General features: G+C 35.6%; 1 protein-coding gene across 1 annotated transcript; it reads right to left on the bottom strand.

Annotated features, from left to right (window-relative positions):
• Positions 1-638: 638 nt before the first annotated feature.
• On the bottom strand, positions 639-2,627 carry LOC108991266 (phenylcoumaran benzylic ether reductase TP7-like). The gene is made up of 5 exons (XM_018965441.2): positions 2,326-2,627; positions 2,112-2,246; positions 1,761-1,998; positions 1,440-1,643; positions 639-1,039 (listed from the first exon to the last, which is right to left on the bottom strand). The coding sequence occupies exons 1-5, from the start codon at positions 2,506-2,508 to the stop codon at positions 873-875; spliced, it is 927 nt and encodes a 308-aa protein (XP_018820986.1). The 5' UTR covers positions 2,509-2,627; the 3' UTR covers positions 639-872.
• Between the last annotated feature and the right edge of the window lie 11,264 nt (positions 2,628-13,891).

The following is a 13,891-nucleotide window of genomic DNA, read 5'->3' as shown; positions in this document are numbered from 1 at the left end:
TCTACTGAAACTCCACTAGTATCACTGATGAACTCACAAGACGCCAATGAACTTTTTTGACCCTCCAAAAACAAGAATGATCAAGGATCAACAGCGCAATGGTCTGTATATAAGAGAGAAAACTGTTTTGCTTTGAGGCTCAATATCTCACAAGTTATTTTCTCTCATAAGAAACAATTTTGGACTACTAAGATAATGCCCAAGAATATCTTAAAGTTGCATATTATTAAAACTAAATAGGTTGTGCTTAAGAGTAATTCTACATATAACCGTAAAGTGCATAAACGCCACATAATCGTTTTGAAAAAGAGTGGGATACACTATTAAAAATTAATTTTTTCATATGAGTCTTATGTTTTATTCACTTTTTTCAAAACAATTATGCGGCAGTTGTACAATTCACGATTGCAAATATCTTTTCTCTGTGCTTAAATCATCTTTTATTCCGAATTCAGAAACTTGGTAGAACTCACAATACACTAATTTTACTATTCGTTTTCATCCATAACACAAGGTTCATCAGTGTAAGTCCCTCAATCAGCAAGCCATTGGTTTAAAAATCAGCTTTAGAGGAGAATCTCCATGTCCCCCCATCAGAAAAAGCAAAAGATTCATTTGAAGCACCAAGAGATTAACAAGAACTTCAGAATAAGGTTTTCTTTTTTTTTAATATATCATTTCCATTATTGTACCACAACACAAATACTATTTTAAGATTGAAACAACAGTACAAAGGTTCCAGTACAAGGGTTTTTATGACAAATATAAACAAGGGCCAAATGAAAGGTAGCAAGTGCCACAGTAGACAGACCATGGAGACTTCACAAGTTCCTATATTAATTGTACACAGCAAACAGAACATATTGCAAAGTTTAGACAAGCTGATCGAGGTATTCCTCCACAGTTGTGTATTTCACCTCTGGATAAATCTCAGAAGCCTCCACTCCAAAAGAAGCCTCAATCTCATAATTTGTACAATCTCCCTTCACAAACACAGAGTATAAGATGGATAAAATGATGTTTGAGGGGGCTGGAGATTCTGCAGAAAAGCAAAAAACTATCAGAACAGCCCAACCTTCATTGAACTATCTTAGCATTCTCCAGAAATACATGGAACTGTTAATTCAAGAGGAAACTCCAAGAGGATTACCTTTAAAGCAGATACAATTACATGCCAATAAATATCATATAGAAAACATATATGCTGCAGACGTGGACGAAGATAAAAAGATAGCTTGGTTTCATCAACTAATAGGTGACTACCACTTTGAATTAAAGGCTATAGTGTTATACTTACTTTTAATCTTGTGATAATCTTGCGATCATACAGTTACTAGTTGGAAAGATAGTTTCTAAAGATAAAGAAGATAATCCACCTATCACTTAGTCGAAACAAAGCAACAAGAAAGTATCCTTATTGAAATTTGGTATCAACTCACCCCGGATTTTCTCAAGAAGTTGGTCTTCTAGAATATAAATCTTCTCCAGGGTCTTGCTGATCTTCTTCTCCCACAGGGAGAGAATCTCATTGAAGGACAAAATGTTAGCAGGGGGTCTCATATAAAGGATCTTGTTCAACGTTTTTGGATCATCAACTGCTTTTATCGTATAAGTGGCAATATCTCCTTCCTTGTTAAAAATTACTGTAACAAAAAAAATGGCAATTACAGGATTTTTATAACCAAAATAGCTGGTCTAAACCCAATTACATATAGACAAGTCATTAAAGGTAAATAAATGGATTAATTCTATGCTAATACCTTTGATATTTCCATCACCAAGTACTACTACTTTGTCTCTTGGAGGAACTGTGGCACCTGACTGTCCAAAGTTTCTCAAGAAGTACTCAGCAAAGCAATTGGACACGACGTAGGTATATGGAATTCCTGCTTCCTCGATTGATCTCCGGATGCTCGCCTTAAGAGCAAAAAGGCTTGCAGCTGGCTCCACTGCATTGAAACGATCCACATCCATTCCAAACTCTGATGGGAGGAATCTCTGTTACCCACCCAATTTTTCTTTACTTTACTCATTTTGTTCAAAATTACAATCCAAAAAGGAAACAGAACTTGAACGAATATATTGAAAGGTTGATTAGCAAGATGGCTTGCCTTGATATTTCCAGCTTCTTTGATGGCAGCAATAATCTTCACCTGATCACCAAGTTGTTGAAACCCAACTGCAGAGATGACTGCATCAACTTGCTTGATTGCCTTCACCAAGCTTTCATGATTATAGATGTCACCCTGTCAAAAATTTTCATGAGTTTTCAAGATCAATATATCAAACCAACGTAAGAAAATCACACGCATGAAGAAAACATACATAGAGAACTGTAACTCCAGAGCTCTTGAAGCTCTCAATCAGTTCGGACTTGTCAGGACTCGAAGCTGTGCTTTCTCTGACCAATGCAAAAGTTGAGCGTCCATCTTTCACGCTTGCCTCCACTAGGAATTTTCCGATGTATCCGGTGGCTCCGATTATCAAAATCTTGCTTTTTTGAGCCATTCCGAGGAATTTCAAATGAAATGGGCGAGGACAGTGTTTATGATCAAATCAGAGCGTTGCCACTTATCTTGGGTTAGTCATGAAAACCAACTCAGGAGTTACTTAAAATAGATATAGATAGAAATTACTATTGAGAGCATCTATTTTATATATATGATGTGACATTATTTAAATCACACATCTTTTCAAGTGAGTGTTGAGAATAATTAACTAGAAGCAGTCACACAGTAAATATAAAATATGCACTACTATAATGATTTCCCTCTAATATTATTCGTTCCTTAAATATGTTGGAGATAATGTTATCCATTTAAATTTGATTCGATTCGATTTGATTATTATCCTATTTATTTTTTCTATATAATTTTCTTTTTATATAAATATGGATCAATATTTTATATTCAATCACATATTCACAGTTAAAAATAGGCAAAGATGTGACCTTCAAAGTGCATCTCTCCTTACTTATCCATCTCTCTTTCTATTATATTTTTTATTATATTATAGAAAAAATTACTATATTTTTTATTATATTATAGAAAAGATTACTCTTCCTGTTTGGATTATTACTGGTGGCTCCTGTTGAAATTATTTTATTTTATTTTTAATTATTTTATTTAATAATTAAATAAGTATTTTTTAATAATATTATATATATATTTTTTTAAAATATATATGTAAAAAAAATGCCAATATAATTAAGGGTAGCTCCAGCAGCCCAACTGTAGCTGTAGAGCCAACCTTATATTATATTTTCTATCATGGATTCACGAAATCAAAACTCTTGACTAATGACAGACTCAATTATCAGTCCAAATATATTTATTAGTTATAAGCCTTTTTATTGGGTTACGGAATTGAGAAAGAGATAAGGAAGCAACTATAGTGCATTGAGAATATAGTAAAGCTTCGGCTTTTGTGTGTCGATTTGAAAGCAAGAAATGATATTGGGTAAGTTTTGTCCTTTTTTTTATTATTTTAAAAAAAATTAGTTAAATTTTACATCCACATAAAATAAATTAGCTTTTAACAGTAAATTTTACTTTTTTAAAATATAGTATGGAATACTTGTCCGCCCTAAAATTATTTCAAGCATTATTAAAGGTTGAACCATCGTGGACGGGAAGGAAACAATCATTTCGCTCGAGCAAAAATCATCGGTCAGTCAAAAATCAAAATCAGTCTCATGATATAATGTAATCGTGAAATATATTAATATTTTATTTTATTAAAAAAAAATAAGTAAATATGAAATTTATATAAAAATAAAAAATTAATTTTTTTAATAATAAATCTTATTTTTTTAAAAATAATTGTGTATACATATATACTTTACAATTATATGTATCATTACTCTACAATTGACGAAGAGATCACTCGTAGAAAAAGTGGTCAAAGTCATACTGTTATGTCGATCCAAGCATCCTGCATTTCTAAATTCTAATCGTAAGTATAAAACCTTCACATTCAACCTGGGTGGGATATGCCAATCTCCCTTTAACTGAGTCGTAATATTCTATCATATTTTAATTATTTGGGTGGTTTATTTTTGTGAATGGTCTTGGACTGTGCCCTCACAAAGGCAGGGATGAGCCCACACCTACAAGAGCCCATGAGTTATAGGACTGAAGCCCGTTGGAGATGGGTCATAGGTTAATAGTCATCGCGTGCCAATCCAGAGTTCAAACAAAAGAGATCACACCAAACTCCAACAATCAGTCAAGCAACCCATATAAATAAAGGTCAAAAGGAGTCGGATGGGAATAAAACATCCTAAAAGAGTCCACCAGGACCTCGAGCCTAGCTCAAAAATGGGAAGGCAAGGAAAGCCTAACACGAATCTTTTAGCTCCAACAAGGCAGGTGTGTCAAAGATCCAGATCAACATAGGAATGTGGGACGACGCACCAACGAACGTGTCCCTACTTGGAAAGTCTGTAGGGAACCACGCTGCATTAAATGACCAGATTCAGGGTCAGTTCAACACATACCACAGCAGAAGTGTCCCTGATTGGGACGACTGCAAAGAGTCCAGCCCATTAAATGACTTGATACGAGGAATCAAAGGTAGGAGAACCCAACTAAAAGACTTGTCCTTGCCGGGATAGCTCAACAAATGTCCCCGCGGGGCGGCCGAGGGGGGGGGGGGGGACTGATCAAGGGCACTAGTGACAGCTGTCGAATTTAATGTGGCAGCATGGCGCTATGTATAGGAGAGACCCTAGGCATGGGAAGAAGCGATGATTCAATATTAGGAGGAGGATATAAGACAGGACCCTAGGTAAGAGACAAGGATAGTCTTGAATTTCTCTGAAAAACGAACTAACTTAAGCATTGGAGGCTTCGATCGACCAAGCAAGGGGCCAATTGCTTCCTAACCTCTTTCTTGATAGGTCTCATGCAAAGAAGAAGGAAGATGGGTTGAGGTGTACAAAACACGTCAGCAACATTTCACGTCGTCTATGGGATCCCTTTATCCTATATCTTAACATGCTTTTTGTATACCTACGACAACACGCTCCCATGTAATCCGTGATCAAGAAACAACAACAGCAAGTAATTAAGCAGATAGTAGGATGGAAGGAAGATTTGCTGAGATGGAGGAAAAGTTGAAGAGAATGGCCTTGGAGATGGAGAACCTCTAGCAGGACAATGACGCTCTGAGGCAAAATAGCATAGAAAATGTAGCTCCAAGCCACGCCGAGCGAAACGAAGCAGAATAACAAAACACGGGCAAAGTAGATCCCAAAGAAGAAGAGAGGAAGGGGGAGAAAAGAAGAGGAGAAGAAGAGAGATAGGAGAGGAAGGAGTGGAGAAAGAAAGATTACATATTTATAGTTAGAGTTGTTTTGTTTTTTAATATATATATTTATATTTATATGGGCCTGGCAGTCGGATGAAAATAAGGCAGGGCCAAGGCCTAGCTTAACACCCGCCCCCACCTTTGTGCATGGGCACCCGCTCGCCTGATGTGGGCAGGCAATCCGGCTCACCCCAAGTAGGGGCTGGGTACAGATACTTAACCCCCAGGCCTACAACTATCCATGTCATCTTTAATGATTTTTTAAGAAAAATTTAAGAAAAATGATTTATATAGAATTCAAGTGTGTAAGTTTTGCATAGACAATTTGCAAAGAGTAGGATCTGTTTTTTTTTTTTTTTTTTATAATGTAACTCATTTTTTTAAAAGATGTATATGAAACTTGCATAACCTAAACCTGCATCTGATGTTAATTATCACGAAAAAATGTCACGGCAGCTAGTCAATAAGGCTATTAACTGTTTTTGACATTCATAAATAAGGTATATGATATTTGTAAGTTTTCATCTAATTTTATTTTAGAGTAATGCTACTATGCTCCATAATGTATATTACTCACTTTGCTTCCTTAATGTGGCACCACAATGTATTGTCACATGGTTTATTAAAAAAAATTAAAAACATAAAATATAAAAAAGTGGATGAAATCTAGAATTTTAGTCTTCCTTTTTTTATGTTTTTGAGCTCTATTTTGTTTTGAATATATAACTTTTAAGTTTTTTTAATAAGTTATGTGGCACTATATTATAGTTTTTTTTAATCAAAATCAATTTGTATTTATCTGTAATCAACATTGTTCATACATTCCTTATCCTTTTCTATACTTTCTGAAATACAACTTGGTATATCTTCCATCCAAACTTTCTCAGACTCTAAAGTAATAGCCATCTTTGCTAAAATGTGAGCCACTTCATTCGAGTTTCTATTGACAAATTGCACCTTCTAATTTCTGTATTGTTGCAGCATTTGTTTTGCATCTTAAACTATGCTTCCATAAGCAAGGTAGTCCTCACTCACTCTCCTCATTTACAACCTTCACAATAGTATATGCATCACCTTCGAAGACCACTCTATTGAAACCAAGATCTCTACCAAGTTCCATAGCTTTCCAGAGGGCCATACATTCTGCTATAGCTGGTTGTTGCGCATACTTCTTCTGATCACAACAGGCTGTTAGAACTTCTCCCTATTCATCCCTTATAACTACTCCTATCCCCATCTTTCTTTGTTTCAGGTTGATAGCTGCATCCGAATTAGCCCCCACTTGGAGTCTTCCACCTTCGTTGCTTATCTATAGGGTTGCTTGATGCCTTGAGAGGAGAAGAAGAGAGATAGGAGAGGAAGGAGTGGAGAGAGAAAGATTACATATTTATAGTTAGAGTTGTTTTGTTTTTTAATATATATATTTATATTTATATGGGCCTGGTAGTCGGATGAAAATCAGGCAAGGCCAAGGCCTAGCCTAACACCCGCCCCCACCTTTGTGCATGGGCACCTGCTCGCCTGATGTGGGCAGGCAATCCAGCTCACCCCAAGTAGGGGCTGGGTACAGATACTTAACCCTCAGGCCTACAACTATCCATGTCATCTTTAATGATTTTTTAAGAAAAATTTAAGAAAAATGATTTATATAGAATTCAAGTGTGTAAGTTTTGCATAGACTCTTTGCAAAGAGTAGGATCTGTTTTTTTTTTTTTGATAATGTAACTCATTTTTTTAAAAGATGTATATGAAACTTGCATAATCTAAACCTGCATCTGATGTTAATTATCACGAAAAAATGTCACGGCAGCTAGTGAATAAGGCTATTAACTGTTTTTGACATTCATAAATAAGGTATATGATATTTGTAAGTTTTCATCTAATTTTATTTTAGAGTAATGCTACTATGCTCCATAATGTATATTACTCACTTTGCTTCCTTAATGTGGCACCACAATGTATTGTCACATGGTTTATTAAAAAAATTAAAAACATAAAAATATAAAAAAGTGGATGAAATCTAGAATTTTAGTCTTCCTTTTTTTATGTTTTCGAGCTCTATTTTGTTTTGAATATATAACTTTTAAGTTTTTTTAATAAGTTATGTGGCACTATATTATAGTTTTTTTTAATCAAAATCAATTTGTATTTATCTGTAATCAACATTGTTCATACATTCCTTATCCTTTTCTATACTTTCTGAAATACAACTTGGTATATCTTCCATCCAAACTTTCTCAGACTCTAAACTAATAGCCATCTTTGCTAAAATGTGAGCCACTTCATTCGAGTTTCTATTGACAAATTGCACCTTCTAGTTTCTGTATTGTTGCAGCATTTGTTTTGCATCTTAAACTATGCTTCCATAAGCAAGGTAGTCCTCACTCACTCTCCTCATTTACAACCTTCACAATAGTATATGCATCACCTTCGAAGACCACTCTATTGAAACCAAGATCTCTACTAAGTTCCATAGCTTTCCAGAGGGCCATACATTCTGCTATAGCTGGTTGTTGCGCATACTTCTTCTGATCACAACAGGCTGTTAGAACTTCTCCCCATTCATCCCTTATAACTACTCTTATCCCCATCTTTCTTTGTTTCAGGTTGATAGCTGCATCCCAATTAGCCCCCACTTGGAGTCTTCCACCTTCGTTGCTTATCTACAGGGTTGCTTGATGCCTTGTTTAAATCCATATTCTGAGTTGCCTGAAAATCCCTTATTTCATCCCTTGCTGTCCTGACCATCTGTCCATGGTTTTTGAAATTGTTTTAAAAAACAAACTGATTTCTTCTTAGCCATAATCCCCTCATAATCATAGCCATCTCCTCCATTTCCTTCTTGGTCAGCTTCTACATCATTTTTTTCAATCAAAGTCAGCAAGTTGTCTTCTGCAACGCTCCATTTTTGAATTCTGAACAAAGACTCTATCCACACATCATTGGCAGTATAACACTACCAAAGCACATGCATGGTAGATTCCACCTCATGTTTACAAATAGGGCATAAGTCACTGTCCACTAGTTTCTTAGACATCAAATTGCTCCTTGTGGCAAGGAAATTGTTTCCAGTTTTCCATAAAAACAGTTTTGTTTTCTCTGGTATATGCAACTCCCAAATCCTGACCCACATTTGATCATCATCATACTCCTTCGAAGTTTCCCCTCTTAATCTCTTATTTCTCTCCATCTCCAGGTAATATGGACTTCTCATCGAAAATAGACCCTTCTTAGAAGGTCCCCACACCATTTTATCACTAGAGTTCAGTTTACTCAGAGGTAAACTCAGGATTTGTTCCACTTCCTCCAACCCAAATATCTCCCTTATTAATGTCTCATTTCATTCCCTGCTATCCTGCACAATTAGTTCCTCCACTCTTGTATATTCATTCAGTCTTGAAACAAGAGCCTGTACACAAAAGGAAGATGGGATTGTAAGCCATTTGTCCCCCCATATTTTTATATTTTTTCCATCCCCCACCCTCCATCTCATCCCTTCTTTTAACAATTCTGATGCCTTCCACACACTTCCAAATCAAAGAGGGTCTGCCACCCAACTTAGCATGTAAAAAAGGAAGAATCTCTAAAATACTTCTGTTTAAAGATTCGAGCTACTAAGCTGTCATGATTATGCACTAACCTCCACCCCTACTTTGCAAGCAAAGCCAGATTAAAACACTCCACATTCTTGAAACCAAGACCTCATTTCTGCTTCTGTTGCCCCAATTTCTCCCAGCTACACTAGTGAGCCCTTTTGTTGGTAGTTTGATTACCCCACCAAAGCTTAGCTAGTATACTGTTCAGGTCCTTGCAAAGTTTTTTTTGGGAGCAAAAAGACACTCATTGCATAGGTTGGAATAGCTTGTAACACTTCTTTAATTAGTACCTCCTTCCCTGCTGTTGACAGAAAGGAATTCTTCTAATTGTTGACCTTCCTCCATACTCTTTCCTTTAACCTTCTGAATGTTTGATACTTGGATCTTCCCACCAGAGTGGCAACCCCAAATACTTTTCATAAGATCCAACCATCACTGCCCCACCACATCCCTTACCTTATTCTTGTCAATCGTGCTGGTATTTGAGCTATAGAAAATAGTAGATTTTTCTTGATTCAGGACTTGCCCAAAAGCAGCCTCATAAACCTACAACATTGATTGAATCTTCTTCCATTCCTCCACTTTGGCCTTCCCAAATATCACACAATCATCTGCAAATAGCAAATGATTCACTCTATAACCTCCCTTGGCCATATTCACCCCCTTTTATTCCCTTGCATGTCAAAAAATTGAGGAGAGTAGATAAACTTTCAGCACAGAGAATTAAAGATAGGGAGACAGTGGGTCTCCTTGTCTTAATTCTCTTGAAGGAAAAAATACAAGGCCAGGCTGACCATTGACAAGAACTGAATTAGTTATTGAGCTAACGCACCTCAAAATCATCTCAACCCATTGAGAACAGAAGCCCAACTTTTTCATGGCAGACTCAAGAAAAAATAATTCTATCTTGAAATAAGCTTTTGACATATCAAGGTTAATAGCCATACTAGCTACTCTTCCCCTTCTTCTTGCCTTCATCGAGTGTAACAAATCATAAGCAACCATAATGTTATCAGTTATCAATCTCCCATGAATGAAAGCACTCTGGTTGGGAGAAATGATAACATCTAAATTTTTTTTCATTCTATTGGCCAACACTTTAGACATGATCTTGTATGCCACATTACACAAGCTAATGGGCCTATATTCACTGACCCTAGCAGGACTTTCTACTTTAGGAATGAAGACAATAAAAGTATGATTAATAGAGGGATCAAAGGGAATACCATTTAGCCAAGAAAGCACAGCCTTGCAGAATTCATCACCAATAATATTCCAATGCTTTTGGTAGAAACATGCACCAAATCCAAGAAATAGATTACCGATTCGTGATTTATAGATTAATTGGCAGTTATAATTTTTTTTTGCGCAGTTATTACTTTATTATTTTTTCTTCCTTTGAAACGTTTAACCAAGGATGAGTCTTCCAGGATGGCTGCTCGTCGTCGAGTTCGAAACTTTGGAGATTTGAGATTCTTCAGATTTTATGGACTGAATAGGAGGTTTGAGGTTTAGAAATGGTAGATACTTTAAAAATGATTTTGAGGAGATTTAAGGTCGTAGAATTCTGCGGGTTTCAGGATATGATTTTTGATGATATGTAAGGTTTTAGCACTTGCAGACCTATGGAATGAGTTCCACAGAATCTGAGATTTTAGATTTTGCAGAATTTAAGGAAACAATTCTTATGACATTTGAGATTTTAATTTCGGTAGGCATATTCTGTGGACTGTAGGAAATAATTCTGACAGGTTTTAAGGTCTAGATTTTAGGTTGACATCGTGGAACGAGTTTTGATTAGGAACTGGAGGTTTAGACTTGTGATATTGATGAATTGTGAGTTTTAAGTTATAGGGAGTAACTCTTTGATCCCTACGGGACCGGGGCGCTACAGAAACAGAGGAACTTCCTTTGCTATTAAGTTATTGTATATACATGAAAGACCACCTTGTAAACTCATAATATTTTAAATATCAGCAACCTCCCTTAACAAGTGACCTCGATATAACAGATTCTTCTCAATAATTTCCTTATTTCCAACAAGAAGCAATTAAATTGACCTTATTATTCCTGATTAGATGATCTAGAGCATACTGCTGAAAAATCTAAATAGCAACAGATTTTTTTATGGGGGTTATTGATGCCATATCAATACAAGGGGAATTCGTTCAACCTTCAATGCAAGGCACAGGGTAGGACGGACCCATTTAGACCTCACTTTAATCCCAAATCAGATAACCCAAGTAACTCGTGCTAAATAAAACAATGTTTGGGGTGGTGGGGGGGATAGAGTTCTGTAATGGAATGCAAAAAGAAGGAACTTTGTCCAATAATATCCTTGGGTGGGTAACTCCTATATCTCCCTAACGGAGCTCTTAATGTGTGATTATGTGTCCTTCAACCACAAAGGTAGGCAGGGAAAGATAAACCTTCAGTTTTACCTGGACTATCATAGTCATCAACCCAATAGCACAAGCACAAAGGAAAGAACCAGGAAGCACAGGCTCCTAGGCAAGAAGAGAAAAACAAGTTTAAGTTCAGAAATTCAATGATCTGACATTATTTTCATTGTAGAAAATGTCACATGCATGTAAAGGAAGCTACCTGCATCAGTATCAGGACATCCATAGGATCACTGTCTTCACAAATGGTTCGTGGAAGGAAACCATATATAGTTGTGTGGGTAAACAACCGATGAGTAGAGAACACAATCAACCGATTTTAAGAACTCTTTAGTTACCTTCTTCATGTAGAACGTTTATTAATATTTACAATAGCATGCCAACATCCTAACAATGCCTTTTATATTAAGAACAACATCCTAAGAACACTTTCTTACTTTTTTCTTTTTTTTTTCCTTTCCCGGTAACATCCTAAGAACACTTATGGCAATATAAAAGTATATGTAGTCAAGAGTGCTAATATGGTCGTCATATTATGATATCCAATTACACCTGTTCAACAGCAGTACATAATGTGTACGGAAAAGGGCACGTTTTGGCATTACTTATTTTCGTATGAGTTTTGATCCGTCAATTTCTTTATTCATGAATCTAAATGTTTTCTGTGATTTTGTTTGGGACTATGATAATGCTATTTTCACTGAAATCTATTTACATGCATGAATTATAGGATTTGATAACCTAGCTAGAGAGGTATCTTTAATTGACACATGAAGTATATCACGGACAAGAATCCAAGTAAAGTTTTAGGTTAAGTAAAACTTTCATGGCCATGAAGATTTAGTTAAAGGTGTTAGGCCATACAAGTACTTCGAGTGTAACCTAAATCAAACATGACAAAAGCAAACAATGCACCTAAGTGGGAACAAATTGGATAAGTATTAGAAAGCTAAAGGAAAAGTTAAAAGTGGAAGAAAATTCACTCTCTTAAAGGCACTTTTCTTGTCAAACTCGTACTTAACCTTGCTGCCTTTTCCAATGTCAACAACCTGCCACAGAAATTCACATTTGGATTTGAGAGAAGAAATATTGTTGTAGATGGAACATAAGTTTCTTAAAATCTGAGTAGAACATACATTGCGCTAGACTTAATTAGTATAACAAACTGTATTTAGGGAAATCATTAAGTGATTAATTCAAGCAAAGTCATCATTGCATTCTGTTAAGAATCTCTTGTTAAAAAGCAGGGTCCCTACTGGTGAAAGAATCCTCTTCTATTTGGCTCACTTTCTTAACAACATAGCAGATGTACAAACACAAACTCTCAACCAGTTCTCCTTAATGTAGACATTGATGTGAATGTTCGATGGCTTTGAGTGAAAGCAACTAGATATGCGATACATATGTTAAGCCAGATTGCTCATAGACCCCAAATAAGAAAAAGATACTAAAGTTTCTAAAAAATAAAGTTTCTCTTGAAAGTTAGCAACAATGAAGATTTAAGAAAACAATCTTACACGGTTGAAAACCGATGGAGCACCCGTCCAGCATAGATTTAATAATCCAGCATAATTTTACAGTCCAAGAAAGGCTTTACCCACTTGCATCCCCAGAATAGTTAGCCATATTTGCCCTTCACAAAAGAGGAATAAACATAGATATTTTTTATGGCACTGATCCCGAATACACCTAACAGGGTGAAGAGGTGTTTGAACAAAATATAGCGGAATAATAAACAGTAAATAATCAATAGATTAATATATCAATATCAAAATCTAAGATAGTTGTAAAAAAAAATGATCTTAAAGATTTTGATCATGAAGGAAAAGCTTTTGAAGAATTCTTCATAAAAAAAAAAAAAAAAAAGGCATCATTCCAGTTGCTCAACTGGTGCCTATATCCACCATGAAAGAAAGATATTCCAATTTGTTTAAGACCTTAGAAAACAGATGCAGACTCAAAAACCATATTGTAATCCCTGCAAGCGACCTATTTGATCTCCACTCCCAGTAGTTTCAGAACACTGGTATTCTTCTACAGCTTCCCCCATAAACAAACCTTATTAGATCTACTGAAACGCCACTAGTATCACTGATGAACGCACAAGACGCCAATGAACTTTTTGACCCTCCAAAAACAAGAATGATCAAGGATCAACAGCTCAATGGTCTGTATATAAGAGAGAAAACTCTTTTGCTTTGAGGCTCAATATCTCACAAGTTATTTTCTCTCATAAGAAACAATTTTGGACTACTAAAGATAATGCCCAAGAATATCTAAAAGTTGCACATTATTAAAACTAAATAGGTTGTGCTTAAATCATCTTTTATTCCGAATTCAGAAACTTGGTAGAACTCACAATACACTAATTTTACTATTCGTTTTCATTCATAACACAAGGTTCAACAGTGTAAGTCCCTCAATCAACAAACCATTGGTTTAAAAATCAGCTTTAGAGGAAAATCTCCATGTCCCTCCATCAGAAAAAGCAAAAGATTCATTTGAAGCACCAAGAGATTAACAAGAACTTCAGAATAAGGTTTTCTTTTTTTATTTTCTTTTTATTTTTTATCATTTCCATTA

This window comes from Juglans regia, chromosome 7 (genome assembly GCF_001411555.2).
Source record: "Juglans regia cultivar Chandler chromosome 7, Walnut 2.0, whole genome shotgun sequence".
Taxonomy (NCBI): domain Eukaryota; kingdom Viridiplantae; phylum Streptophyta; class Magnoliopsida; order Fagales; family Juglandaceae; genus Juglans; species Juglans regia.
This window is presented reverse-complemented; position numbering and strand designations above follow the sequence as displayed.

What these genes read in the sequence shown, in the direction of transcription:
- LOC108991266 (XM_018965441.2), bottom strand. Translation starts at nt 2,508, where the DNA reads ATGGCTCAAAAAAGCAAGATTTTGATAATCGGAGCCACCGGATACATC. An exon ending in AAGAAGCTGGAAATATCAAG is followed by an intron (nt 1,999 to 2,111) that starts GCAAGCCATCTT and finishes GGTGGGTAACAG; the next exon opens with AGATTCCTCCCATCAGAGTT. An exon ending in TGGTGATGGAAATATCAAAG is followed by an intron (nt 1,644 to 1,760) that starts GTATTAGCATAG and finishes TTTTTGTTACAG; the next exon opens with TAATTTTTAACAAGGAAGGA.